The following is a 25,973-nucleotide window of genomic DNA, read 5'->3' as shown; positions in this document are numbered from 1 at the left end:
GCCACCCCACCGGCCCCCTTCGGCCACCCTGCCTCGCTCCCAGCACCAGGCACTGTCTGGCTTTGCTGGAAAAGGGACAGTACGAAGGTCCGTACTGGGGATCTGGCCAAAGCCACCCTGATTTCTGGCTCAAGATGTGAGCCAGAGCCTGCTGGCCTCTGCTGGTCTTCCTGATGGACGAGCAAACACTTGCCGTCACGGTATGGAGAGCACCAAGGGCTCCCGGGGCACCGACCCAAGCAGCGCTGACCCCGTCCCGGCCAGGTCCCAGGGCCGCAGGGATCATGGCGTGGGTGGCCAGCAGCACTGGGAAGGGACACTTAAGAGTCACCACATACCAAAAGCCTCAAACGGCCATGAGGTCGGGTTAGTGACCCATCGCACAGCCCCGGAGCTGCAAGCATTGGAGAAGCTTTGCTCCTGCTGTCATCTGTCTGGCAGGGCACAGGCAGGGGACAGACAGGACGTGGCACCCGGCTTTACACTGCTGCTTCAGAGGTCTCTATGGCGATGCTGGTGCCAGGGAGAGGCCTGACCCAGGTGCCTCCAGACCCCTCGGATGTGCTGAGCTGGGTCCCCTCTACCCCGTCTCCACCCATTCTCTCCCTGTGCCGTGAGCAGGACCATGGTCCACACTGCGACAAACCCAGGGGTCAGCTGGTGGCTGCGTCCGCCCGGCCTGGCCGTTGCCAGCTCTCCGACAGGCAGTGCCTCCTCTGAACTCCCCAAGCACCAGCCGTCTTCTGGGAGTGCCACCTCTCCCTGCTCCTCCCAATAAACAAAGGCCAATGATTTCCCATCGCGTGTGTGCGCCGAGGGGGAAGCGGCGGGTGGTGTTTATTTTGACAGTGTAGAGGCCCGTTCTCCAAGCTTTCGGGGTAGCGTGTCTTGTCCAAGATGAAAACATCAGCCGTTTATTTGACTCTCGCAGTGGCTGTGTAAATAGAGGACTCACTTCAACAGATGCCGGCTGGCGGCTTGGCAGTGAGGGCCTGATCCTGCCTTGTGCAGAGGCCCCCAGCCTGTCATTGACTTAACGAAGATGTAGCATCCCCCCAAACAAGCAATTCCACCCAGGTCCCGTGCCCCGCGGGCTGGGGACACGAACGGCAGAGGATGAAACGGGGAGGATGAGGTTGTGGCGGCAGCTGAGCAGCGAAAGCCTGGAAGAAGGCGCAGCAATGCTGCGCTGCTGCGATGCTGCTGCAGGTCACAGGAGGACCAGCACGGCTCTTCCAGGGCAGCAGCATCCCTGAGTGTGATGGTCTTTTATGCCACTGGCAAATGTTGTGGTGCAACATCACAGCGATGCCTTAGGGTCAGCGCAGTGCAGATGCAGGTCATGGGGGGCAGCAGGCTCCCCCCATCCCCAGGACACTGGTGGGGACCGCTTTTCTCTTTTGCCTCATCCTTTCCATCACTGCTGAGGTGGGAAAACCCCGGCAGGAGGGAGTCGACGGGTTTCTCCAGATGGTGCCCCGCTGACCCCAGCTGTTCCCCGTCTTTGGCTCTTCCTTAGGAAAACACGGCGCGGGCCAACCCATCGATTAATAGTTTCCTCATGTTCCCCCCACACAGCTGATGTGGGAAGCTGCCTCCCCACTTCCCAGGCTCTGCTGAACTGAGCCCCTGTCCCCCGTGCCCCACACGGGTGCTGGGTATCCTGCACGCACGGGGAGCATGTGTTTAACCAGTGAGTTGTGCCCTAATAAAGATGAACAGGGAGATAGATAGATTGGATGAAGGAATAAATGAACAAACGAATGAATGAGATGGTGATTAACTCTGATGTAATAAATGCCCCCAAGGCTTGTAAAAATATACTTGGCATTTTGAAGAATAGCACATTTCTCACCATTTTACAAGGACAAGAGTGACTGGAGCAGCTAAACTCCCTGCACGCTTGGCTGACATGGTCATGAGTGGGAAAAGCGTATCCTGACCTGGTCCTACAGCCCCTCTGGCAGGAGCCTGGGTGGCTGCGGGTGGGTGGAAGAGCCCTGGTCAGGGTTGGGAGGGCAGGAGGAGGGCTGGGAAATGTAGAGGCCGAGGTTTGCTTAGGAAGCAAAAATCGGGAGGTTATTGAGGCTTGTGAGGGTTATAAAGCACTGAGTAAAACGCCAGGCTTGGGTAAGGGGTGGCAGAGTGCTGCGGTACCAAGGGCACAGCAGAGCCCGTGCGGGCTTTGCCCCTGCAGACCTGCTCTGCTGGGAGCTGGCGATCTCCAGTCTCACCGCAGGAGGGCTAAGGGAAAATCACTTGAAATCTTTTCATTGCATTGGGGAAGGTAGATGAGAGAGGGAGGTTTTGGGCCTTGGGGGAGCGCAGAGCTGTTGTCCTCAGCAGCAGGTCCTGGCCATAGGACTATGGCCACTGTTGCGGATGCCGCTGCCTTCCCTGCCCCAAGGGCTGCCAGGATGGAGGACGTAGCACTGAGTGGGGTGGTTGGACAGGTCACCACACCTGAGGGATGGCAGCAGGCCACCATTCCCTAGTACACCATGTCCACAGGAGACAAAGCACCACTTTTCCATGTAATTAACCACAGAAGCATGCAAAGGACGGGCTGGCAGGGCCACCATCTCTGCTCTCTGACAGCTGGAGCCACTACTAAGACCCATGTGGATCTGCATCGCAGGATGGAGAGAAGTTGCTCTGTGTACCAGAGAGCATCAAGGGAGCAAGGAGAGCAAGGAGACCACCTCAGGCCATGACAAGGGGCCAAGCAAGTAGGTCTTGACTCTCTAAGTAGGTCTTGGCCGTACTTAGAGACACAGCTCCTCACCAGGCAGCATGTTCCCAGAGCCCAGCACTGAGCTGTGCCCCGTCGGCCAAGCAAAATGCTCTTTGCTCGTCTGTGCTGCACCTAAGAGAGGTGTTTTCCTGTGGGATTCAGATCTATTTTAATTTATATGGACTTTGGTTACCAAGAGCAAAATGATGGGAAATAATCTGCATATGCATCCATCTGTCTGCCCATCCACCCATCTGTCTGTCCACTAAGGTTGGGGTTCAGCTGTCCGAGCTCCTGTGATCTCTCGTGAGTGGAGCTGGCTGGACAACACGGAAAAAGAGCATTGAGTTTTCTGTAGTATTCTCACATTTTGCTTCTTTCCTTGGCCAAATTCCGGGTTTCCGTGAAAAATGTCCATCAGCATTTTGAAATGAGAAAAATTTCAACCAGCTGCAAAATTCAGTCCCAAAGCAGGGGGGAACTTGCAAACTTGGCCTCTCTTTCAGCTGCCTTTAAATCTCAAACATTTTGCCCAAGCTGAATACTGGGAAAAGGTTTCTTAAAAACAAACACTGATGCAAAACGTGCGTGCTCATTTTGGATGTGCCCGCGTGGGGACGAGGCATCTGCCACCCAGAGCAGCCGGTTCGGGCACGGCATTTCTCATTGCACGCCTGAGCTCAGCCAGCTGCTGCATGGGGCGGGCGAGATCTACACTCTAGGAAATGGAAACACACCGGAGTGTGCCGAAGTCTTTTGAGATCCTTTGCTGAATTAATATATTTTTCCTTGAAGAGCTGTTTTGGAAGACATGCGCCTTCATTGTGGCAAGGTGAGTTTTTTCGCTGCAGCATCTCTTGCCCTTGCAAAGCTGACGGCTGCTGGCTGTGGCCACCAGGACTGTGCGACATCCCCTGCTGCCACCCAAGTCCCCCTGCCCTGCGTCACCCACGGGCTCTGGCAGCACCCTGCGGTGACAAGCACTCCCCTCCACCAAGGGGGTGGCTGGGGCTGGGTGGGTGCGGGCGGACGTGGAGGTGCCTCAGCACAGCTCCAGCCTGCCAGAGCTTGCGCCAACCAGCCTCCTGTTGCATCAGCATGGGCGGGAAGGCAACTCCTTGCTTGACTGCTAATTATCCCTTTATTTTCTCCCTTAAATTAGCTTTGAAAGCAGTTAAGCCTACTGGAAATTTGGCTTGATTGCTCTTTCTTTTAACTGTGGCTTTGTTTAAATGTTAGTGTTATGAACAGCAATGAAATAATTACATAAGCCATTAATGAGTATATAAAAACAATGCCTAAATAACATAAACAGCAAGTAATATCATTAATGTTCCTGGTTGTTTCAGTTACAGCTCTTGGAGAGTCATGATGGGAAGGTGGAAGAGTTTTCCAGCTATTTAACCTCCGTGGCTGTGAAGCCCTGCAGGTTTTGGATGCTTGAGCTGCCAGAGAAGTGGAGGTGGGTGGGGGCTTGGGGAGAGCCCCCCACTTGTCTGATGAATCCAGTGAGTACAAAGAAGCCAGCTGGAGGCTGGTGGCACAGTCCTGGTGAGGTGGAAGAGCTCTCTGGGGTCTGCCATCCCTGTTGTGCCCAGGTGGGTGGACAGCCGCAGAGCCAAGCCTGGCAACCACGATGGGCCATGAGCCATCGGCCCCTGGTGCACCGGGGGATGCTCAGAGCCGGCCCCATGGCATGTCCTGAGCCCACTCACGTCCAGATACAAAGCTGTGGGGAAGTTTCTACAGCGCTAGTGAAACCCTGTGGGTCAGCACAGCCCCGGAGTGATGGGACAGAGAAACCCCTTGGCAAAGCCCTCCGGCTTTTCAGCCCACAGGCAAACTGCGCGTGCATGCAAAGAAGATGCAGAATTAGGCATTCAGTACTTATTAGACTTGTGTTATTAAAAATATTAATAATAAAATAATAATAAAACCCCCAAACGTACATATCTCATATATGTTACACTATGGTCCATAACATTCACTGGCTTTTCTTTTTACATATTTCACAGATGCCCTCACGTTGCAGGGCCTGGGTCCCTCCGCACAGGCACCCTCGAGATGGTATTTACACAACACATGTCTCAGCAGCCAGGCCCAGGGCACCCCAAGAAGCACAGCAGAGCCCACCCCCAAATCTGCACGGGGTGACTTGCAAAGGATCCCACCAGCATCCTGGATCTGCCCCGTCCAGTCATAGATTTAAATTACAAAGCAAACAGAAAACAAAGATAAAAAGGCACATGGATGTGTATGGGGATTTAAATATGCATCTGGGAGCAGCTGTGTGTAAATCCCCCAGGCAGTATTGCTTCTCCCAAAAAACCCACTGCAGCAGGCGTTGGGCACGGCTTGGCAGGCTGGGTTCCCCAGCCGGGGTTGTACCCCCTGTCCCCGGGGATGCCTCCGGCAGCATTTGGTACCCAGTTTCAGTTAAATGCAGACGGAAGAGTTACAGCAGTGCCAGGTTGCTCAGCGCTGAACGCGATGTCGCCAGCCCTCTCTGCCAAGGGCCTCTTTTCTCCAGCGAGTTGCTCGTGCGGCAAGCGGGGCATGGAAAGGCACAGCCAGAGGAGCCAACTCAGCAGCATCCCTGTGGGGATGGCACAGCAGCCCCCGGTTTTGCAGCCCTCCCCAAAACTGTGCCTGCAGTAGCGTCTACGCCGAGCCCTGCCTCGAGCTGCAGGGCCAGACAAGCAGCATCTCCACGCAACCCTGTGGTGCCTCCGCCGTCGCACTTGGCACCCCAGTTCCAGGGGACCCAGCCCCAGTGTCCCAGGGACAGCTGAACCCGCGCGGGGGGTTTCCAGCCGGCTGTGCCAGGCAGAGGGAGAGGAAGAAGAAAGACGAATTCTTGCTTCGGCCTTTGGGGTGATGCACAAGCAGGGGAACTCAGGAAAACATCTTCCAGGCAGCAGCCTTAGTGAAGGTGCAGAGTGGCCTGCTCCAGTCCTTCAGCCAGGATTTTAGGACATTCCCCGGCCAAAGGGGGAGAGCTCCTCTCCTCAGCGGCAGCCCGTGGGGTGTGTGGTGGTCCTGCCCCAGTGCCTCTGACCTGCCCCAGCAGGACACAGATGTGTACTGGGACACCAGCTGGGAGCCATCCCTCCTTATCAGCAGTCTCAGCTGGCAGAGCTGAAACAAGAGAGATGAGCCAGCTGGGAGGATACATCAAGAACTTCAACCACCAACATCAAAGTCCTCAAAGAGTTTTAGGTGCTCCACTTCAAGGGAGGAGAAATCAGGTGCCGAAGGAAACCCTGGAGCCTCCTGCCCCAGCAGGCTGTGCAGAGCGCTTTTTGGGGAGCACAGACACATCACACCTCTCCTGAAGGCTGTACTTGCTTGGAGAAAGCACGTGCCTTCTGCAGCCCTGCCCTGATGAGCATCGATGCCCATGGAGCAGTGGTGCCGCCCTGCTCTTTCGTGGGCTGTAGCTGCTGAGAAGAGGGTCCAGTGACCCCCCACACCCCATGGGGCGATGCCGAGCAGCACCTGGGGCCGTGGGAATGACCCTGATGGGAGTTTCAGCCATGCATAACCACAGGGTGTTTCAACACTGACTCCCAAGTGAGGACTGTTGGGTGCATGGGGTCGGAGCGAGCCTGCTCTGCTCGCAGCAGCTCTGCTTCCAGGGCTCCTGGGTGTAAGCAGCCATGGGAGGAAGAGGAGGCCTGAATGGCCCACGTACTTCAAGGGCCATCTCTTGGCAGAGGCCGATAGCCTATGGCAACCAGAACAAGAAGAACCAGGCATGGGAGGGTCCCCTCAGCTCAGCTGGAGGAGGGAACGGGGGGTCTATGTCAGAGTGTGGCATAGGACCAGCCCAAGTGGTCCCACATACCCTTTGCCCCTCGGCTTCTGGCCTCCCCCCCAGCTCTGCCCATGCCCTGTGTAGGCACCCCAGCATCCATGGGACCTGAAAGATGGCACTGCAGGCCCCCTGCATCTCTGAAAAACCACTTCCAACATCTCCAGCAGCTTCACCAACGCACTGAGCTCCCCGACTAGGGCACCTGCGTATCCACACAGACATCACCCAGTGCCTACATCCTCACTCCCCAAACTCCCCTGTCCTGAACCCCGACGGTGCTCCACCAGCCTCTTCAGCTGCAGGCTCCAGCACCACCGTGGGATGCTGGAGCCCAGAAGCACAAGACCACCACCCATGGGATGGGGAGTCCATGCAAGCTGCCATGGGCTCAAAAGGGCAAAGCGTCATCCTAAAGCACTGGAAGACTGTGATGTAGGCTACAATACCTCACTGAGCCATTCAATAAGCAAGGCAAGGTTTGTAGGGAAAGGAATATCTATTGTCAGATCACCTATTATTTCTACTCATATTTATTATGCCAAGACGCTACAACCTCAACATGGGAAGATACTGATGTCTGTTTGAACTGGAGACTAATACACGGTGAAGAAGAAATAAAAGACTAGAGGTGGGTCAACGAAAGCTCTTCTCTCTTCCTGCCACCTCTGCCTTGTGCATCTCCTTGGACAACCTTGGCCACAGCAATACTTCCCAGGAGAGCACACAGTCAGGCCAGCTCTGAAGGATGCACATCAAGGCAGATGCTCACTTGGTGTCAGCTCAACAGAAACGGGTGCAGTTATGTCATTTGGTACCAGCTGAGAATATAGGGACATAGACCTGGGTGGATGGATGATGATACACAACAGCTCTGGTCAGCCTGTCCACTCCACTCCAGGTCCTGCTGGCAGGTCAGGCTATAGCCTTGGTGGACATGGGAGGGGAAAATGGGTGTCTCCAGGTCTTTCCCGCTGGGTTGCCTGGACTATGCACCAGGATAGGTAATAGCCAGGGGGTTGCAAAGTCTGTCCCTTTCTCCCTGGTGGACACAGCTCTGCCACCAAGCCACTGCCAGGGCCTGATGCCTCCCCATGGCACTGCAGCATTGCATGGGTCCTGTCCCAGGTGGCAGCTCTGGTCCGTGTAAACCCGAGGTACCAGAGAATCAGGCCTTGCAAAAGTTCATTTGTTCTTCCTGGTGGAGCTCCTGGGGCTGGTCCCTCTGCAGCATTGGATGGTTTCCACTCAGCCTGCCCGTATGCACACTGGGATGAAGGACAGAAGACTCTGACCTCCTGTTCCTACTGGGCAAGGAGGAGGGCAGAGAGAGGTCTAACAGCAGCGCATTTTCAGAGACTGAGAAAGACGCTGGCCCTGAACACTGCAGAAGGAAGAGCCGTCAACTCAGACATCAACACTGGGCAGAAGAAGACTTTGTTAAAGGGAAAAGCCTAGAAAATGAGTGCTACGAACAGCATGCCCGGAGCAAGACTCCCCTCAAGCTCCTTCAGGCGACAGGCACCCACGGGATCCCCCTCTGCTTTGCTCCTCATTAAAGGTTTGTCATTACTGCATTATTTTTAATACACACGTAGAGAAAAAGACCCACACACACACCCATGCGTGCACACGCACACACAAAGGGAAACCATTGCCAAAATATACACTATAGACAGCGGAGTCCGTTCACACTATATATATGTACAGAGTCTCTGGGCGCAGTCTGGCAGCACACAGCCGGGCTGGGGCTGAGCACAGGGTGGGACGGGATGGGTGGAAACCCCTCAGGGCTTCACGCACTTCCCCTTCTTCTCCCGCCGCTGCAGTTTCCGAAGGCGACGCGTCCAGGCGTCCCGCCACTGAATGACCAGACTGTTCTTGTCGGCCATCAGTCCTGGCCGGTCGGTGGAGTTTTCGCTGATTCCCATGACCAAGTACTTCTTGCTGATCTGGATCTTGGGGCACTTGCAGGACAGGTCTTTCAGGTGGATCCACAAGAAGTTGTCACCGCGCTTGACCCGCTCATCACGGCACTTGTAGACAGACAGGATGTTGATGGTGAACTTGGCCCAGTTGGCCACCGTCTCCATTTCCAGGATGTTCACCTGGACCACTGAAGGAAAAGACAGGGAGGCACGGTGACAAGGGATGCTTTGCCTGGCTTCCCAAAGGAAACTTTGGCATCGGGAACTGCCCATCCCCAACAGCCCCACCTGCTTCATCCATTGCACCTTTGGGAGGGCTGATTCGGGGACCCCTATCCGCACTGGGTGCTCCCGTCCCCTGGGATGTCTGCATCTCCCCCAGCCATGGGGGAGGCTGGCCCTTGGCTGCCTCTGCGGCAAAGCCCAGTGTGGCCCAGGAAGGGAGGAGATCCTTACCGTAGTCCTTCTTGCAGTATTTCTTCATGTTAATCTTGTAGTTGCCCTTGGCTGGCTTGCAATAGGAGTCACAGTCTGCGGAGAAAGAACAGAGGGTTGAGTACTGAGGGGCTCAAAGCATGTGGGGTCCTGTCCCACCGCAAGGGAAGGGGGAATGGGGTGGAGGGGACAGCAGCAAGACCCAGCCTGGCAGAGGGTGGTGGGTACTCCACGTCCCAGTGCCCTCCAGAAGGCTCCTGAGCCAGGGCCTGGGCTGCTGCTGGGGATGGGGGTCTGGCGAGCCCAGCTGCCCCCCTGGCAGCTCGCAGGGGCTGGGGGCTCAAACCCTGGCACGAACACTGACACCACATCAGCTGGGAAGAGAAACCAGGTGGCTTTGGGTCCATCGGGCAGGCTGTGTCTCCTCCTGTGCCAACAGTGACAGTGTCCTGCAGGATAAATCAGCACAGGGGCAGTGGAGGGAGCCTAGGGACCCTCCTCCGGGATGCAGAACGGGAGGGATGGGAGAAATGCAGGCGAGGTGGTGGTGGCCACCAGGGAGAGCAGGCAAGGGCTGTGGCCAAGGAGAGTTAACCAGGACAGCTATGACCCTACAAACCTGGGCGACATGGGCAAAAGAGGACTCAGCACCAACCCCACCATTGGCCCCGCAGGGAGGGGACCCAAAGGAAAGTCTGACCCCATACCAAGGGGGTTCTGATCCTCAGGGGCAACTCATCCCTCAGAGGCCAGGGTGGTGGGAAGCATCCTCACGGGGCAGCCCCTCCAGAGACCTGCGCCATGTTGGTGTCCCAAGGGTAGGAAAGGGGACTCAGGCCAGGGGAAGCAGGTGGGTGAGGGAAGCTGCTCTGCTCTGCCAGGTTGCTCCTGCAGCCCAAGCATCCCAGGCTGAGGCTGCTCCAGCACAGCCAGGCTACCAGGCTGTCCTCCACCCCATGCAGCATCCCTCCCTGCTGTCCCTCAGCTCCAGGCAAGGCTCATGTCCTCAAGGAGGCTTTTTTTCTATGCATTTCTAAAGACCCCAGATTTGCATCTCAAGCAGAGGGAGGGCAGGGAATGCCTCTTTCCTTCTCCCCAAAGGCTTTGATCCCAACAATTGCCCGAAGCAGCCCAGTTCTCCTCCTTTCTTTCCCGCTGCCATCTTCCTTTGAACATCTCAATTTGTCTCTTTCCAAATGGCATGTTTTTTCTAAGCCCGTCTTTCTTCTTTTCTCTCCCTCTCGCAGGTTCTCTATCCAGCTTGGCCCCGTGTCCCAGGACAGAGCCAGCAGTCCCTGAAGTTGTCTTTGTTTGCGGGTTGCCACAGCGATCACTGGGGATGGAGGCAAGGGTCTGGGGGAAGACGGGGGAATAACAGCACCCTGTGCCAAGGGGAGGAGGAGAAAAGAGGAAAGAAAGAAGCCCAGGAGCACGAACTCGCCCTGGGGTCTGCTGCTCTCCTTTCTGCCCGGCTCCTACTTACTGGGGACTTTGTGCCGCCTGTTCCAAATTTGTCATCGATAGAAGTGGCGCAGCATGAAGCTAATTCTTGCAGAGGGAGGTAAGCCCTGATTCTGGGCTCAGCCCCTGCGTGCTGCCACGCTAACCCTCTGCCTGGCCTGGCAGAGCTGCCCCGGTGCTGCTGCATTCCCTGGGACAGCAGTGGCGGCTGCAGAGGGGGCGCAGGGTCCCCACGTGCGAGGTGGCTGCTGACTGCACTGAAGTGCTCGGCCTCGGTGCTAAGGGTGCCCCCATCCACTCCACCCTTGGGATGTGCTACAGCCCCATCCCAGACACTGCTGCATCCCCTGGGGTACGCTACAGCCCCAGCCCAGACACCACTGCATCCCCTCGGATACGCTACAGTCCCATCCCTGACACTGCTCCGTCTTTCCTTGCTACCTGAAGGGGACTCCAAAAGGGAGCTCCTGCCTTACTCTGGAGAGCGTCCGGCAGGATGGGTGCCCTTTTCCTCCCCAAGCAGAGCAGAGGAGGCTGTCTGTGTGCCCAAGCAACTGTTCTGGCATGGAGGGGCTACCAAGCACTTTTTGGGGACGGGTGCAGGGTGTGCCCCTCTAACCCACCGCAGGGTCCAGCCCAGGTCCCAGCCCCATGTGAACCTTCGGAGAAGATTCAGGACCATATGGATTTGCAGTGCCCCCACCGCTGGAGCTGGGAGCCATGCCACCGCTGCAGTTTGCCAGCGCCACACCATGCAAGGCCAGGTGGCAAAAGGAGGTGGATGTGGGGCGCAGAAATCATCTGGCAGCTGGCATCGGTCACAGCTCCGCCGTGGGCCTGCCCATGGACACTGCATGCAGTGGTGGAGGAGGGTGGCACAAACTGAGGTGTCCGGCAGGACGATGGCCAAGGTGGCTGCCGCGCGGTGCTGAGGCCACACCAGTGTTGAGCCCGCGAGCGGTGGGGTGATGGGTGGTGGGACAGGGCTGTGGGGCGGCCTCGGCTAACCTGCCATTCCCCGCGCTCGGTGATGGCGAAGAAAGTAATGGAAGAAAAGCAGAAAGAAATCCAGTGACTGCCCTGGGCTCCTGCTCATGATCAACATCATAAAACTGTGATTCAAAAGAGCCAGAAAATAGTGTTGGGAATTAACAGTTTGGGATTAGTTTGGGGATTTTTTTAACCTCGGCTTTGTGCTGAGGAACATTCCTCAAATATAAAATCAATTCCTGCTCAATTTATGTAAGAAACTTGGGAAGAAAAAACAACTTAGGAAAGAAAAAAAAAAAACAACCCAAGTAACTCAAAGCATTTCACTTCCTTGCCTCTGAGCACGTGGCCTCCACCGCTGTGCATGGGGTGGGTGTGGGTGCTGTGGCTGGGGAAGTGGCCAGGCGAGGGGTGCCAGGGCTGCCGCTGGCTCTGCCTCCACCCGGGGGGGGCGGCTGGGTCCTGCCTGCACCTCCACAAACTGCCTCTCCCTGGGCACCCCATCCTGTCCCCAGAGGGTCTCCCCACGGCAGGGCTCTGCTTGGGGTCTCACCCCCCACCCCTCACCGGGATACAGCTATGGACCACAGCTCCGTTCTCCCATGCCCGCTGGGATGCCACATGGTGCTGCCGGGGGACGGGTGCTGGCTGTTCCCACAGGCAGGCCCCATGGAGCCCGGCAGCGGCTCTGCCTGCCTGGCCATCCCGGCTGAGCCAGCACGCTCCCTGTCCACCCCATAAAACCATCAGGAGAAGCTGGACGACTATCGGAGAAGCTGCTTCATGAGCGTCTCTCCCCTGGCAGCTCCCCCACCTTCCCAACTCCGTTTTAATTTCCCAGATGTGGCATTACATGTGCTGCAGGGTAGTGGAAAGAAGATAAAGTTTAGCCTCTGTCCGCAGCCACCCTCCTGCCCACCCCTCCTGCCATGTCTGTGCAGCCTGACAGGGCAGCCGAGCCCCATGGAGGGGCTGGGGGATGGCAGAGACCTGCCACAGCCCGAGACTGTGAAAGTGCATCCACAAACCCTGAGGTGCTGCTGCATTCCTGGGATACGCTACAGCCCGGTCCCTGACACTGATGCATCCCTGGGATACACTACAGCCCCGTCCCGGACACCGCTCAGTCCTGTTTGTGTCCCAGGGGAGCTCTTGGCCTGCCTCACCCCACCACAGCCGTGGCCCAGGCAGTCACAGCTCCTGGCTTCCCACCTCGGCCATCTCTCACCGGTGCCACCATAAAGCTTCCCTGGGCGGATAGGGAGACCCGCATCGGTGGCAGTTGCCAGCGAGGGGTGGGACCTTCCGTGGACACCAAGGGGGACGGCTGCCATGGGCGTGTGCCCACTGAATCGCTGCCTGCTGATGCCAGGCTGGCATCGGCCTGTGGTGCAGGCAGTAGCACCGCATGCATGGGCAACGTCCCTGCTGCTGGCAGGGAGCTGGCACACGGGGTGGGTGGACAGAGTAGGGCAAGCACTGGGCGATGCCACGCACACGCGGGAGGAGGTGGACAGTGACTGGCGAGCCACCAGCTTGGCATGGGCATCCCCCGTTTCCGTGGGGAGAGCATGTGTGAGAGGCGGCAAGCTTGCACATCTGGTTTACTTCTCCTCGCCTTGAAAAAAAGAAGGAATATTTTGTTTTAAGAGAGATGTAACTTAATTAGGTGTTATGGCTGCAAATCTTTTACTGCTGACTTTGAATTCCTTTAAAGCCCTGTTTTGCGCTCCATGAGTTTTGTTAATTCTGCTAACGGGGAACAAGGATTTTTTTTTTTTCCACTAAGTGGAAAATATTTTAAGATAATAATAATAAAAATTACAAGAAGTGGACCCAGGACATTTCACTGCCGAGCCAGTTGGCCGCTTGGGCAGAGAGATCAAAGCCGGACCTCAAAGGCTCTGGAGGGTTGGAAAGGCGGGAGAAAGCTGGGTAGAGCGATGTAGAGGACGGCAACATCAGCAAAAAGCCCAGATGCACCCGGGATAGGACTCCAGCAGGGAGGAGGATGGGGAGAGTGGGGAAGCCCAGCACCTGAGCACGGCGGCCCTGAACAATGTCCCCCTGTTCCTGCAGTCCAGCACCTGCTGCCAGAGGCAGGGAGGGAGGTGGGGAAATGGGGGGAGAAGGGCCTCGGAGGCTGCCTGTGGTGGGAGGACTGCGGGGCGTCAGGGGGCTGAGTGCCCCCTTGGGGAGTGCCCTGCTCAGGGGGGAGCCTGGGGGCTCCTGGGGCAGAGGGATGAAGGCAGAGCGGCATCAAGGTGCAGGCAGCAGGGCAGAGTGCAGGCAGCAGACGGGGTGTGCTGCTGTTGGCCAGCCCTGCCTGCAGCACAGGCACGCTGGAGGCAGGGCACCCCAGGCAGAGTTGGGCAAGGCAGGATCACCTACCCCATCTCTGATCCCCCCCAACGAAGGGGGTAGCAGGACCCCAACCAGGTCCCCTGCTCCCCTGGCACAGACCATTGGGCAGAGGCGAGCTACTTTGTGCTAAAGATATTCGAGCTAGAAGCCAGAAATCTTAAAACAACAAACCCACAGATAAAACTAGAGGCAGTTTGAGGCAGACCTGCTCCGCTAAAACAAAGTAAACACCCGGGGCTCCAATGAGTGCCATTTATTTTTATGCAGCTGAAAATATCAGACATCACTCTAAGACTGTTCCTATTTATAAAGCACTGGAGGGGAGTCACCTTGATTAACTCTGGTCCATGTGTCACTCTCTGTTTGCAATAAAACCGTCCAAATCCCCCTTCCCCCTCCCATTTTTTTTCCTTTTCCCAAAGCCTGGTGTTCCCAGCTCCCTCCCTAGCAGCAGGCAGGGCAGGCAGGGCAGGCAGGAGCAGTGGTGGTGGTCTGCCCTATCCCATGCAGCCTCCCCAGCAGTGTTACCATCACAGACAGCTCGGCTCTTATGGTTGTCCCATCCTGCAAGACGTGCGCTGCACAGAGGACCGGCTCTCCTCCGCTGCCACAGTGTGGAGCGAAACCTCTGCCAGATCCATGCAGGGCTGCTCGACTCAAGTCCTGATAACACCTCCTGTTTCCCGGAGCCTCTGCGGAGCAGGGCTGGGAGGGCTGAACCATGCCTGTGGGCGCTGGGTTGGTGCTGAGCTACCAGCCTCCTCCCACACATCTCACCCCTCCATCCTCATCTGCACGCTTTACTCCTGCCATAGCTCCATATCTTCAACACATCTTGTCCCTGTCCCCATCCTACAGCTACCAATGGCACTTGGAGCTGCACGCGTGCATGCACGTGGCTGCAGGGGCCATGCTGGAAGACGTCCCCAAAAGGCTGAGGAGCACATCACAGGCATGTGCCAGCCTGGGAAGGGGCTGTTGGCATTTTCCATCCCCCAGGCGAGGTGGCTGTGAGAAGGAGAGCTGGGGAGAAGGATGCACGCAGGGCACCAGGTCTCCAAGGAGTATGTAAGCTCCCCCGGGATGGACATACCCCAAATGGGGCATGGGGAAGCTCCTCATTAAATATGGGCGTGGGGAGCCAGAGGTGTTCCTGCTCTCCTCCTGGGACCATGTGCTGTAGGATGGAGTGGAGGATGGTGCAAGGATGTCTATTCCGCACACTGGCATGTGGGAGAAGACCAAGGTCTTGGGGACAGCAGGGTGAAGGGTGGCCCAAGGAGGAAAGGGGGTGCTTCTTTCCCTAGCTTCTCCCCCTTGTCCTGGTTTGGGATCCCTACAGAGGGATAGACAGCGGGATGGCTAGGAACAGCCACTCTGCGGTGCCAACAGGACTGTGGAAGGAGAGGAGGGGAGAGAGAAAAGCCTTGCTACAGCCCCCTCCAATGCACAGCCATGCGTGCCTCGAGCTGGCCTGGCACCAGCACAGCCCATCCGCTGCTCCCACCGCTGGTGACCACCACGTAGGGCACAGAGGTGCCAGGAAGATAGATGAGACGGCAGAGCCTGGCTGATGGAAGAGGGGCGGTCGGGGAGAAGATGCAAAGCGGATGCTTTACCTGTCTGCCATGGCATCTGCTGGGCCACAGCCTGCAGCGCCGGGGAGAGCTGAGCGTGGTGGTGGTGGCATAGGGTCCGGAGGCCGGCGCACCACTGTGTGGTGCTATCGGCATGTGCTGTGTCAGGGTAGGAGCCGAGGGCACCTCGGTGGGGCCCTGGCAGCCGTGGCTGGGCTGGAAGAGGGACCCTAACCCACTGGTGCGGGCAGCACCCCAGCATCCACCAGTGCCAAGCCCCAGCCAAGCCTCTGCAAGAGTGTGAGCAAACCCGCAGCATGCGTGGAAAAGCGAGCCTTGCTGCTCCAGCCTGGGGAAGCCAGGGCAGCTCTTGAGGAGCTCTAAACACAGCAGCAGAAATGCCTCCCTTGCCTGTGCAAAGCCTGCAGCCTGCCGCCGGAGCTGGCCCCCCTCTCCCGCTGGGTGACAGCAGCAGTGACATTGACCGTCCCATGGTCCCCATCAGCCTGCAGAGCCAGGATGAGCAGCTCAGACCCAGATACTTCACTCCTCCAGACCTGGATGGGGTGAGCCCCATGTCACCCATGTCCCAGGGGAGACCTGGCAGCCCACACCCCGGCACAGGGGCTCCTGAGCCTGCTGCAGCCGGCACCCTGCTGGACCCTCACCACCCTGGTGCTGCTCAGAGAGGTAAAAGGCACGGAGGAGAAACCTTTTGCACTGGCATGGATAAAAGGAGATTAAAAAAAGCAATCCCCAAGCACCCACTGAGCCTTAGGTGCAGTACGCCACAACCCCTGCCATAACCTACCAAGGGATGGCAAGGCCCCAGGGGGCTGCATCCCTGCTTTCCTCCTTGGAGGGGATGGAGAAACCCTTTCCCCGAGAAAGCCCTATTAAGTTTGTCGGTCCCTTTCCAGAAATACATAGGATTTCACATCTCAGTCATTTTTTTCGCCAAAATTTTTTGCCATTAATCTTTTTGCCAAAGGGTTTGGCGGGGCTCAGCCCTTCTCCCTGGTGTGCCGGGGAGAGGGGAGGTGGGATGGGAGGTCTCTGGGCAGGAGTGGGGCCACGGGCTCAGCCTGGGATGCGGAGCACTTACCTGCGGGTGCCTCCGTGCTGGTGACCAGGGAGGTGGGGTTGATGGCAGGGATCTCTGGAAGAGAAAGGGAGAGATGTCTTAAGGAAAGGGGTCCCCAGCTCTGGGGTCAACACCCAAACAAAAGCCCTCTGCAAGCAGGGTGCAGAGGGGATTTTGTGGGTCACCTCCGGCAGCTCACTAAGAAAGATGGATGGGATGAGTCTGACCCGAATATCACAGGCCATTGAATACACCCGGGGATGCCCAAACTGAGCTCAGTAAATTGGGACAGGCTGAGACGCTGCAACCCCCATGAGCCATAAGTCACTGCTGCAGAGGACACATGCTCCAGGGATGGACAGGCGAACAGATGCTCGGCTGATCTGAGCGTGCTCCACGCTGCACAGCACAGGGATAAGTGTGGGCAAAGACAACACTTTCTTGGGACTCCTGGCAACAAAACCTGGGGGAAATTCTGTCCTAACCCCAAATCTGGGCAACAACAGAGGGAGAGGAGCCAGCCCCGCCAGCTCACCCCCACTGCCACTGCTCCAGCAGTGCCAGTGGATGCTGCAGGGCAGCAAGTTGTTCCTCTGCTGCTTGGGTCAAATTCAGACCCACTGCAACAAAAAACATGGTTTTATGCTGACCACAGGATCTGGCCTTGCCCCAGACCTAACCACGCTCAGGGCTCAGCTGGGTGAGGAAGGCACCTTGCTGCAGCTGAAGACATGTCCCAGCAGAGCTGCTTCAGCCGGCTGGAAGCACTAACCCAAGGGGTCTTTCAGAGCCTCCCAGGCTGGGGGGGCAAAGCATGGGTGCCCCCAGAAGGTGACCCAACCATCCTGCCTTGACCACCTCCTGGAGCACAACCATGTGGATGGGCAGCCCCTTGGCTCGGCCTCCCACCCACCACAAGCCAGCGCGAGGATACCATTCCCTGGTGCTGGCGGGGGTCCCTGAGTGCAGGGCAGGGCGCAGCGGCACTCACTGATGCAGGGGGCCACCGGTGAGCGGCTCTGCTGGTAGCCCTTGGCACAGCGGTTGCAGGTGAGGCCAGTCACACCGTCCTTGCACGGACACTGCCCCGTTGTCTGGTTGCAGGTCTTGCCGGCTGCGCCGACGGGGTGGCAGTCACAGGCTGGGTGGGAAAGAAAGAAAAGGTTACATGAGAGGTGATGCGCAATGCAAATCCCAAGCTGGACCCAACGTGCCACCCCTGGAGAGGCAAGGAGGAGGTGCGTACTTCCAGCGCACCAGTGGAAGGGGCCGGCACAGCCAAGACCTACGGGTGCAGACCGTGGCCCCACGTGTGCTGTGAGCAGCACGGGCAGGAGGGTGAGTGGACAAACGGCTTGGCCAGGGTACGGCCTCCGTTGATGAGGACGCTCAGAAAGAGCCCCTGGAAACCCCACAGCTCACACAGGCACCTGCAGCTGCCAGCTGGCATTTAAGATCTGGACACCAGTAGAACAGTTTCTTCCTGCCTGCTTTGCAGGCAGCTGCTCTGGGGACAGCCCGGTGTGCGTGCAGGCAGGAGGATGGATTTCCACGGGCAGCCCCACGCCTGCTGCCAGCCTTATCCTCTGCAAGCAAAGGGAGCAGGGCTCACATAGGGCCATGCAAACCCTTGTTCATGGCCAGGGTGTGACTGCGGGCACTGCAGGGACAGAAAGCAGACAGATACACACCTGGGTCTGCTCTTCCCCCACCTCAACCCTGGGGCAATGCTCCTCTCGCAGCAGCAAAAGGCATTTTCTCCACTTGCTTCTCCACCACTGAGCTTTCCAGTCCACAGAGCTGAATCAATACTGAGCTTTTACACAAACATCGGCCTTGTTTTGGTTTTAGGACGGTCTGAAGTGGATCTTCTTTTTGCTTCCCAAGCTCATGAGCCTCAACACCCATCCTGCCTCCTGAAGACCTCAGCGAAAGGATGTCCCCATGGCTTTCCACCACAGTCTGCCCAGGGGAAAAGCCACACCTGAGGTGGCTGAAAGTTGGGTCTCCATCCTCAGGACAGACCTGAAGCGACTCTCCATCACACAATACTGGATGATGGACCCACCAGGGTTGCCTATGAGGAGGGGTGCGGGAAGGAGATGCTCACTCAGTAGAGGACCTTCCCATCTGCCTGCCTGGGACTGGACCAGCTATGAGCTGGAGGAGGTTATCTCGGTCTCCATCAGTGTAAGAGTTGAATGTGATTCCAAAGCAAAACAAAAACATCCCCCCCCGCCTGCCCTCACAGCCCCCCGATGTTATCGTTTCCCTAATTTTCACCAGATGGGACTGGTGGGAGCACCACAGCGCTGCTCTTCGGACCCCCTCCCGCATGGCCAGAAACCAGAGCGAGCAGCCTCTAATGGGGACCAGATGCTTCATCCTTATCAGATCTTGGCTGGGACTGGAAGCGGACGTCTTTCTGACAAGGATATTTTGGGGGCTCAGCTGTGATAACAAATGGCAGCGAGCGAGGGAGTCTTGGCATGACGTAGGGCTGCCGGAAACACGGGGTCTTTCTTCAGCCACAACAGCCTTGTCTCCTGCCAGGGCGGCCAGCTCTCTCCAGTCAACCAGGCTTTCCCGGCTCTGCTGCAAACATCCGCCGTCAGGTCATCTGGGATGCCCAAAGGTCTTAAGATCATGGGATGGTGCAGCCCTGGACTGCGAGGAGCAAAGCCGGCAGCGGTGGTCCAGTGCTTGACCAGCCTTGGATGACCCATGGCAACAGCCTGGAAGAGAACATCAGGCTGACCACCCTCTCTTGAACCACCGTGCTCCAGGACATTTCAGCTGCTTCAGCTGCATCTTGATGGTCTCCCTACGCCTACTCTACAGGCTCTTCTGCGTGGGCTCGGCTGGATCCTGTGGCACTTGGAGGAAGCAGGTGCCTTTGACGAGCTGGCAGGTACACCTCTTGGAAACCATCCATTGCTTTGTCTCTTTTCCGCTAGCAAAGGCTTGGGTTTCTGTTAGTGCTTCTGTTAGAAGCATCACCCATCCTCATCACCACCTGTGCTGGAAAATGCAGCCCAGTGCCACCAGCATCACCCTGGTGCTGCCCTGAACAAAGGGCTCTCATCCCACCACTGGTGCTTGGAGTGCTCCCAGGGCCACAGCACCCATCTCCAGCCGGCGAAGTCCAACCCACCCCAGAGCAGCTGGGCACAAGCCCTGCCAAACCCCCACTCATCTGAGAGACATAACCATGCAGGGAGAGCTCAGAGGTCCCTGCAGCCATCACTCCTGCTCTGCACGCACAGCGACAGACAGCCCGTGCCCTAAAAAATTTATGGCCAAAGGCACGCTTCCAGCAAAGATTTATACAAGCGCTTAGCTTCACACATTGTGGATAATCTCTTGGGCCCCAGTGGTGTATTCCTGATGTACAAGTTTAAGGATGGATATAAATCTCAGCACAATCAGGATCCAATTCATCTAAGCAGATCCCTCTTCATGTGGCGGAAGAAGGCTTTCAATGACTTTTGATGTTTTACCTGGATCAGCAACTAAGGCAATTTTGCTCATCTTACGTCCGCAACAGATCGGTGTCTTTGGGATATGAGCTTGGTCTCTGCCAGACCACCCTCTGGCCCCTCTCCCCACCGTGGTGGGATTTCCTGCAGTCCCACAAAAATCCACTGCTCCTTCCTGCTCCTATGGGAAGAGCATCCCAAGCAGCACTCAGTGCTTACCCTGACCAGTCCCACATCCCAGCATGGCCGCATCCCACCACTCCAGCTGTAGCATCTCCATCCCTCCTTGTCCTAACATGACCCACAGAGGGGGGCTGGCCGGGGCACCCCATCCTGGCACCAGGGAACGCAGGCGCCGGGGGCACAGCACAGCTCCACGCCCGCTGCCCACACACCGAGCCCTGCTGCTTGCAGCCCTGCTGGTTTTCAGGATCTGGCCCACAGTGCTTGAATGGTGGATTAAGTCACTAGCTTGGAGCTTAACTCATCAGGCTGTGCTTGCCAGAAAGCATGTCTTGCACCTAATATTGAGGGTATTTTTGCGTCTTAAGGCTTAGCTGCTACTGCTTCACCAGTTTTCATTGGAGAAAGCTCACGGTTTACAGCTTTGTTTAAATTACAGGGATTAATGCACAGCCATTCTTTATTTGACTTTTCAATTACCACCATTGAATTAATCCTGTAGGTTGTTCTGCCTTTTCCATCCTCCCAGCTTTTCCATCTTGCAGCGTCCAGCGGTGACGCCGGCTGCCGGCCCGCCGACGGCTGGAGGGAAGAGCTTGCCTCCCCGCTCGCCAGCCAGTGGCCAAGGGCTCTGCTCAGTTGCCAGCAGGAGACGCAGGCTTGTGCAATCTGCAGTCAATATTTTTGTGCCTCTTTCAAAGACGTTGCATCCCAGCAGAGATGAACCATGGTTGGATAGTTATTTAGTAACATGCTTTGGGGTTTGTTTAAATAAAATGTGATTGTTCCTGGCCTCTGGGATAGTATTTCACCTCTTGAATAAGAACTGAGCTTCGTTCCTAGCGCCTGCAAAATCTGCCTTTGCTGGGATGCTCAGCTTCTGCCCTGGACCAGTGCTGCAGTGGGTGCAAAGACCTTCGTTCAAAGCTGCAGCTGTCAGTCCACAGCGGCTTGCTCCACGCCTGCTTTTAAGATCTGCAGTCCTGAGCCTTGCTTTTCCTTTTCTTCCTTTTTTCGTGCAGGAGTGTAAGTATCTGAGCTGTAGGTGCAGGACACATCTTTGGAAAAACCAAGCCCAAACTCTCTTATCACATCTCCATGTATTTATATACCTCTCTGGCAGCACCAGCTCCCATTCATGGCACCAGGCAGGCAGGCTCCCAGGTGCTGGTCCTGCTCCAAGGAGATCCCAATCCCAACGGATCCACCACTGGATAAGTACAAGAAAGGGGTGGAAACGCTCTCTGCTTTACTGAAGGAGGAGCAGCCAAAGAAGCAGAAGCATCAGGGATTTTATTATTAAGTCAGTTCCCTGAGGCAGAGCCAGGAACTGGCTCCCAAGACCCAGGGTACCGCCTTTCCTGCCAGATCCTCCTCAACATATGCACCGTAGCGGGGGACGGCCCTTGTGCACATGTTCATCTGGCTGGACTGAACCTTTGCAGCATTTCCAAACCACGGGCAAACCCTGCCAGCCCTCCGGAAGCGGCACCCCCCGGAGCGGGCTGGCAGAGGCATGCCCGTGGCTTGGCACGGGGATAGGCAGGGGAGGGAGGTTTGTCTGCGAGGGGGGACCTGCTGCAGCCCCCCACTCCTCCGCTCCGCCGCAGCCCCGGCATCGCTCGCTGCCATTTCTCCTGCACAGCGGCATCAGCCCTCGCCACGTCCCACCAGCTCCTGGGCGCCCCGGGATGCTCTGCTACCCCGTCCCCTCCAGAGAAGCCACCTTGAATCTGAGATGCTTTCCATCACCTTAATGCTCCACAATTACTGCCCTGTGAGGATGGTGGAGCAGGACCTGCCCCGAGCGACTGCAGGCTGCTGCCTGCATTAGGCAGGTGCAGGCAGACAGAGGCAGCCAGGGCCCCTCTGCTTCCTCCATCCTCAGCCCTGAAAACGGAGGGACCTGAGCCACAGCCGGGGTAGGAAACGCTGTGCCCGCAGTGCCCGCGGTCCCGCAGACCCATACCCAGCTCCGACCCACACGTCAAGCTGGGCCGTATCCAGGTACCCTCCCTCCTCCCTGCTTCCAGCAGCTAGTCAAATCTTGCTTGCTTTATTTGTTATTATTTTTTTGGTAAATGCTCTCTTCCCTGGCTGGAGCAGAAACCAAGACCTCAATGCCCAGCACAGAGGCGACGCTGGGGACCCCCGGTCCCACAGGAAGGCGAACGCCTGCAAGGCTTCCACTTGGCTTGGGATTTTATCAGATAATTTTGGTAGCAAAAGTAGAAGGAGCTGTTGAACCAAAGGGGAGCAGAAACCTCTCATCCAGGGAGGGGTGGGGAGGTTGAGTGCTGCCTGCACAGCCACCCCAGCACCCCATGAGCCCCGGTGCCAGTCAGGGTGAGCCAGGGCTGCCTGCAAGCCCCCAGTAATTGAGGAAAATCCTCACGGAAAAGGGAATTTTGCTCAGCTGCCCCAGGCTGGTGATGCTGCAGCAGGAGCGGGGGGCTACTGCCATCCCTCCGCGGCCTCAGTCAGAGCCAGGACCCCTCCCAAGAATGGGACACAACCCAGGAAGCTGTGCTATAGACCTTTGGGATGCATGCCCTGTCCTGCCTCCTCCTCTTCCTCTCTCCCAGTGCCTCCCAGTGTCACCCCAAGGATGCTGGGACCTGGCATGGCTTTGGGACCTGGCTGCCACCTGGCACGAGCCCTGTCAACAGGAAACCCTTGATGCTGCTGGGAGGCTGCCATGCCCATAGCCATAGCCGTGACATGGCTTGGCCAAGGCCATGGGGCTGGGAAGCAGCGTGTAGTCCCCCGGGGACATGGGCTGCCGAGGTGGGACCTGCCAAGTCAGCTGCTCGGGTTATTAAAAATTATTAGCTCGCTGTTTGCTAATGAGCTGGCTGCGGGCAGGGCTCCCCGTGCCAGCACCCGCGCTGCCGCTGCTGCTGCAGCATCGGTCAAACATGGGAAGTTTCTCTCTTTGCTCCGTCCTCTTGACTGTGGGAACAAGGATGGGGAGAGGCAGGGGCAGCTCACACAGCACGGGTGGCTGAGGGGTTTTACCTATTACATCCTGGTCCCAAATGAGCCATACCTACAGACAACACTAATGCACCCAAGAGGGGAACCCCAAAAGCCAAATCCTTCAATTCAGGTCTGTGGCCATAACATTAATGGTCCGAAATCAGCTTCAGCAGTTTCTGTAGGCCCTACATAAACACGCTAGCATCCTGTTCTTGCAGCAGCGAAGGTGCCCGGTGCCCACGTGGTTGCACTGTGCACTGGAGTGGGACGCCGTCCTCCCTTCCAGGAGGTACTTGCGATCTAAATTGTAAAAAAGGGGATCAGGGATGAATTCCCGGCCTCAGAGCAGCTGTGACCAACATCCCGCCCACTCCAGCATTTCAGCCTGGATCCCTCCAGTCCTTGGGGATGAGCAAGGTGTTTTCTTATCTCAACTTCTTCTGTGAAACTATTGTTTTGAGGCTTCACAGAGCAAAAAAGGCTCTGCAGAGAGAGCTGAGCAGGGAAAGACAAGAGAAACCAGGCCGGCTTGGCCAGCAGCTAAAGGAGGGAGAGGAGAGGTGCAGGTCCCATGACGTTTGGCACAGGCTGGGGACCTTGTGAGGTCAAGCCGCAGCTTGATGGCTTGGAGCCAGCGTGGCTCCTGGACAGCTCAGGGACAAGCCACCCTGCCCACAGGCACCGGGAGCTATGGTGCTCAGCATCCCCCCCAAAAACAGGTCCCAAGAGCCACCCCATAGCTGAAAGTCATGCTGTGGGGTCCTGCACCGCAATCCAGCAGGGAGATGGAAACCTCTGTCAGCATCCCCAGCCCTCCAAGGCAGGGAAGCCACCATGGGTCATTTTGTGAAGCAGCTTGAATGCTTCCAAGCATGTCTATAGCCCAAACAACATCAGTGTCAGAGACAGGTTTCCAGCACCTTTAGTCACGCACCTTTAGTCACGCACCTTCTCCAGCACCTGCCCAACATCTCTCCAAACACTGACTATAGAGACCGTAACTGTGGCCATACCAGGACCGTGAACCTGGACCCTCCCGGCATGGATGGGGCTCCCGGGAGCCTGCTCACTCCCCGCCTGTTGTCCTCCCCGTCCCTCGAGGAGATGCTGGGCTCAAAGTGATGTCCCTACCTGGTGCCCTTGGGGTGGCAGACGTGGCCAGGGTGACAGAGGCTGGAGGTGACCTGCAGCTGCCGGAGGGAGCAGCCAGGCTCCGAGCAGAGCAGAGGGACATCCCAAGGATGGAAGGGAAGAGCAAGGAGACCAAGAAAGATTGTATCACCCGTGCTGCCTGCATGGAGGCCCCCCATCTTACCTTTGCAGGCCTTGCGGTCCGTGATGGACTTGCTGAGGTCTCGGTAGAAGCCCTCCTTGCAGTAGTGGCAGTGCCGCCCCGCCGTGTTGTGCCGACAGTTGAGGCAGACGCCGCCGCTCTTCCTGCCCGAGAGTTTGTACAGCTCCATATTGAAGCGGCAGCGCCGGGCATGCAGGTTGCAGTTGCAGGCTGCAAGGGAAGGGGAGAGGGTGAGGGCTGGGGGCAAAACCTCGGAGCCCTCTGGGTGGGCTGGAGCTGCCCCAGTGCCCCCCGCTGCTGCTGGGGGCCGGGGCTGCCTGCGCTGGGGGAGCAGGACGGGCAGGGCAGGGCAAGGCACAGCCGGCCCCAATGTGCCGTCCAGATGTGCAGCATCCGCCGCCCCACGGGGCCAGTGCTGGGAGGTCAGGGCGGAGGAGAAAGGGCACGTGTGGAGACGGGGCACCGCTCGGCTGAAGGCAGACAAGTGTGGGATGGAGGGGTGCAGCCGGGGGGTCTGGCAGCGCCAGCCGGACACCTGCAGCCCCGCCATCCCCCCTGCCCCTTCCCCAGCAGCTGGCTCCGGTGGCAGAACCCAGCCAGCTTTTCGGCAGGACCACCCGCCTCGTGCCAGGGGGTGTGACGGCATTGCCCCTGCTGCCTCACAGGGTGCCATCCTCAGCATCAGCAATGGAGCTCCCACATTCCTTATATTTAAGGCTCTACCCTGTGTGCATGTGCACACACACAAAGAAGCCCATGTAGCAACCCAGGCATGCACATGCGCACATGTGTGCACGCCCAAATGTGCATCAGCACACACACACAAGCTCATGTGCGCACAAGCATGTACATGTGAACATGCGTACACACAAATGTGCACCTAAATATCCACATACTGTTACACACGTGCAGTCACACAAATGTGCGCACATGCACGTGCACAAACATGCATGCTCACACGCGCAAGCATGCACATTCATACACATGCTCACCTGCGTGCATACATACACATGCACGAATATGCATGCACAGATGCTTGCACACGCACGCACACACATGCACGCTCCTGCAAACACACACACACACTATTTTTTCATTAGCCAGGCACCGCACAGCCCCCCCCGCCTGATTCCACGTGTGCAAGATAAAAAGGCAAAGCAATGCCCGTTCCTGCTTAACACTCTCGCAAAAAGATAATGGGAACAAGATTTCCTTCAGCAAAACGCGGCGCCCTCCTCCCCCAGACCCGGCCCCCTCCCCGCGCTGCTAAATTGAGGTTGGGTGAGAGTTTTTCCAGGCATACTGTGAAATTCATTAACGTGTCAGCCCAGATTTAACTGCTTAGGCCTGGCTTGGCGGTCGTGTGAAGTTGCCTCCCCGCCGGCCGGCAGCGCCGGTGGGAGCTTCAGCCCACGCAGATCAAACGCTCCCTCGCCCGCCTTGTCGCTCCAGCCTTGGAGATGCTGGGAGAAGAAAGACGGAGCACACCCCAGCCCTAAAAAAGAGCCTTTTCGGAGGCTTAAATGAGTTGAGCGAAAGGTTGGTGCCGGCCTCGGTGCTGCCGGCACCACGTGCTCAAACCTCAGCTCCCCTCGGAGCTCCCCCGCATTATGTGATTAGTGTAAAAATCACATGGCAGGCATCAAAATAA

At 57.3% G+C, this 25,973-nt stretch overlaps 1 protein-coding gene across 1 annotated transcript in view; it reads right to left on the bottom strand.

Moving 5' to 3' along the window:
- Positions 1 to 8,335: 8,335 nt before the first annotated feature.
- Positions 8,336 to 25,973, bottom strand: part of NTN3 (netrin 3) — a 28,224-nt gene continuing 10,586 nt past the window's right edge. The window contains exons 3-7 of the mRNA XM_059826543.1: positions 24,344 to 24,532; positions 17,379 to 17,528; positions 16,409 to 16,462; positions 8,933 to 9,007; positions 8,336 to 8,664 (exon numbers count right to left, since the gene is read on the bottom strand). Coding sequence (XP_059682526.1) covers positions 8,336 to 8,664; positions 8,933 to 9,007; positions 16,409 to 16,462; positions 17,379 to 17,528; positions 24,344 to 24,532 — 797 coding nt within the window. The remainder of the gene's footprint in view (positions 8,665 to 8,932; positions 9,008 to 16,408; positions 16,463 to 17,378; positions 17,529 to 24,343; positions 24,533 to 25,973) is intronic.

This window comes from Gavia stellata, chromosome 18 (assembly GCF_030936135.1).
Source record: "Gavia stellata isolate bGavSte3 chromosome 18, bGavSte3.hap2, whole genome shotgun sequence".
Taxonomy (NCBI): domain Eukaryota; kingdom Metazoa; phylum Chordata; class Aves; order Gaviiformes; family Gaviidae; genus Gavia; species Gavia stellata.
This window is presented reverse-complemented; position numbering and strand designations above follow the sequence as displayed.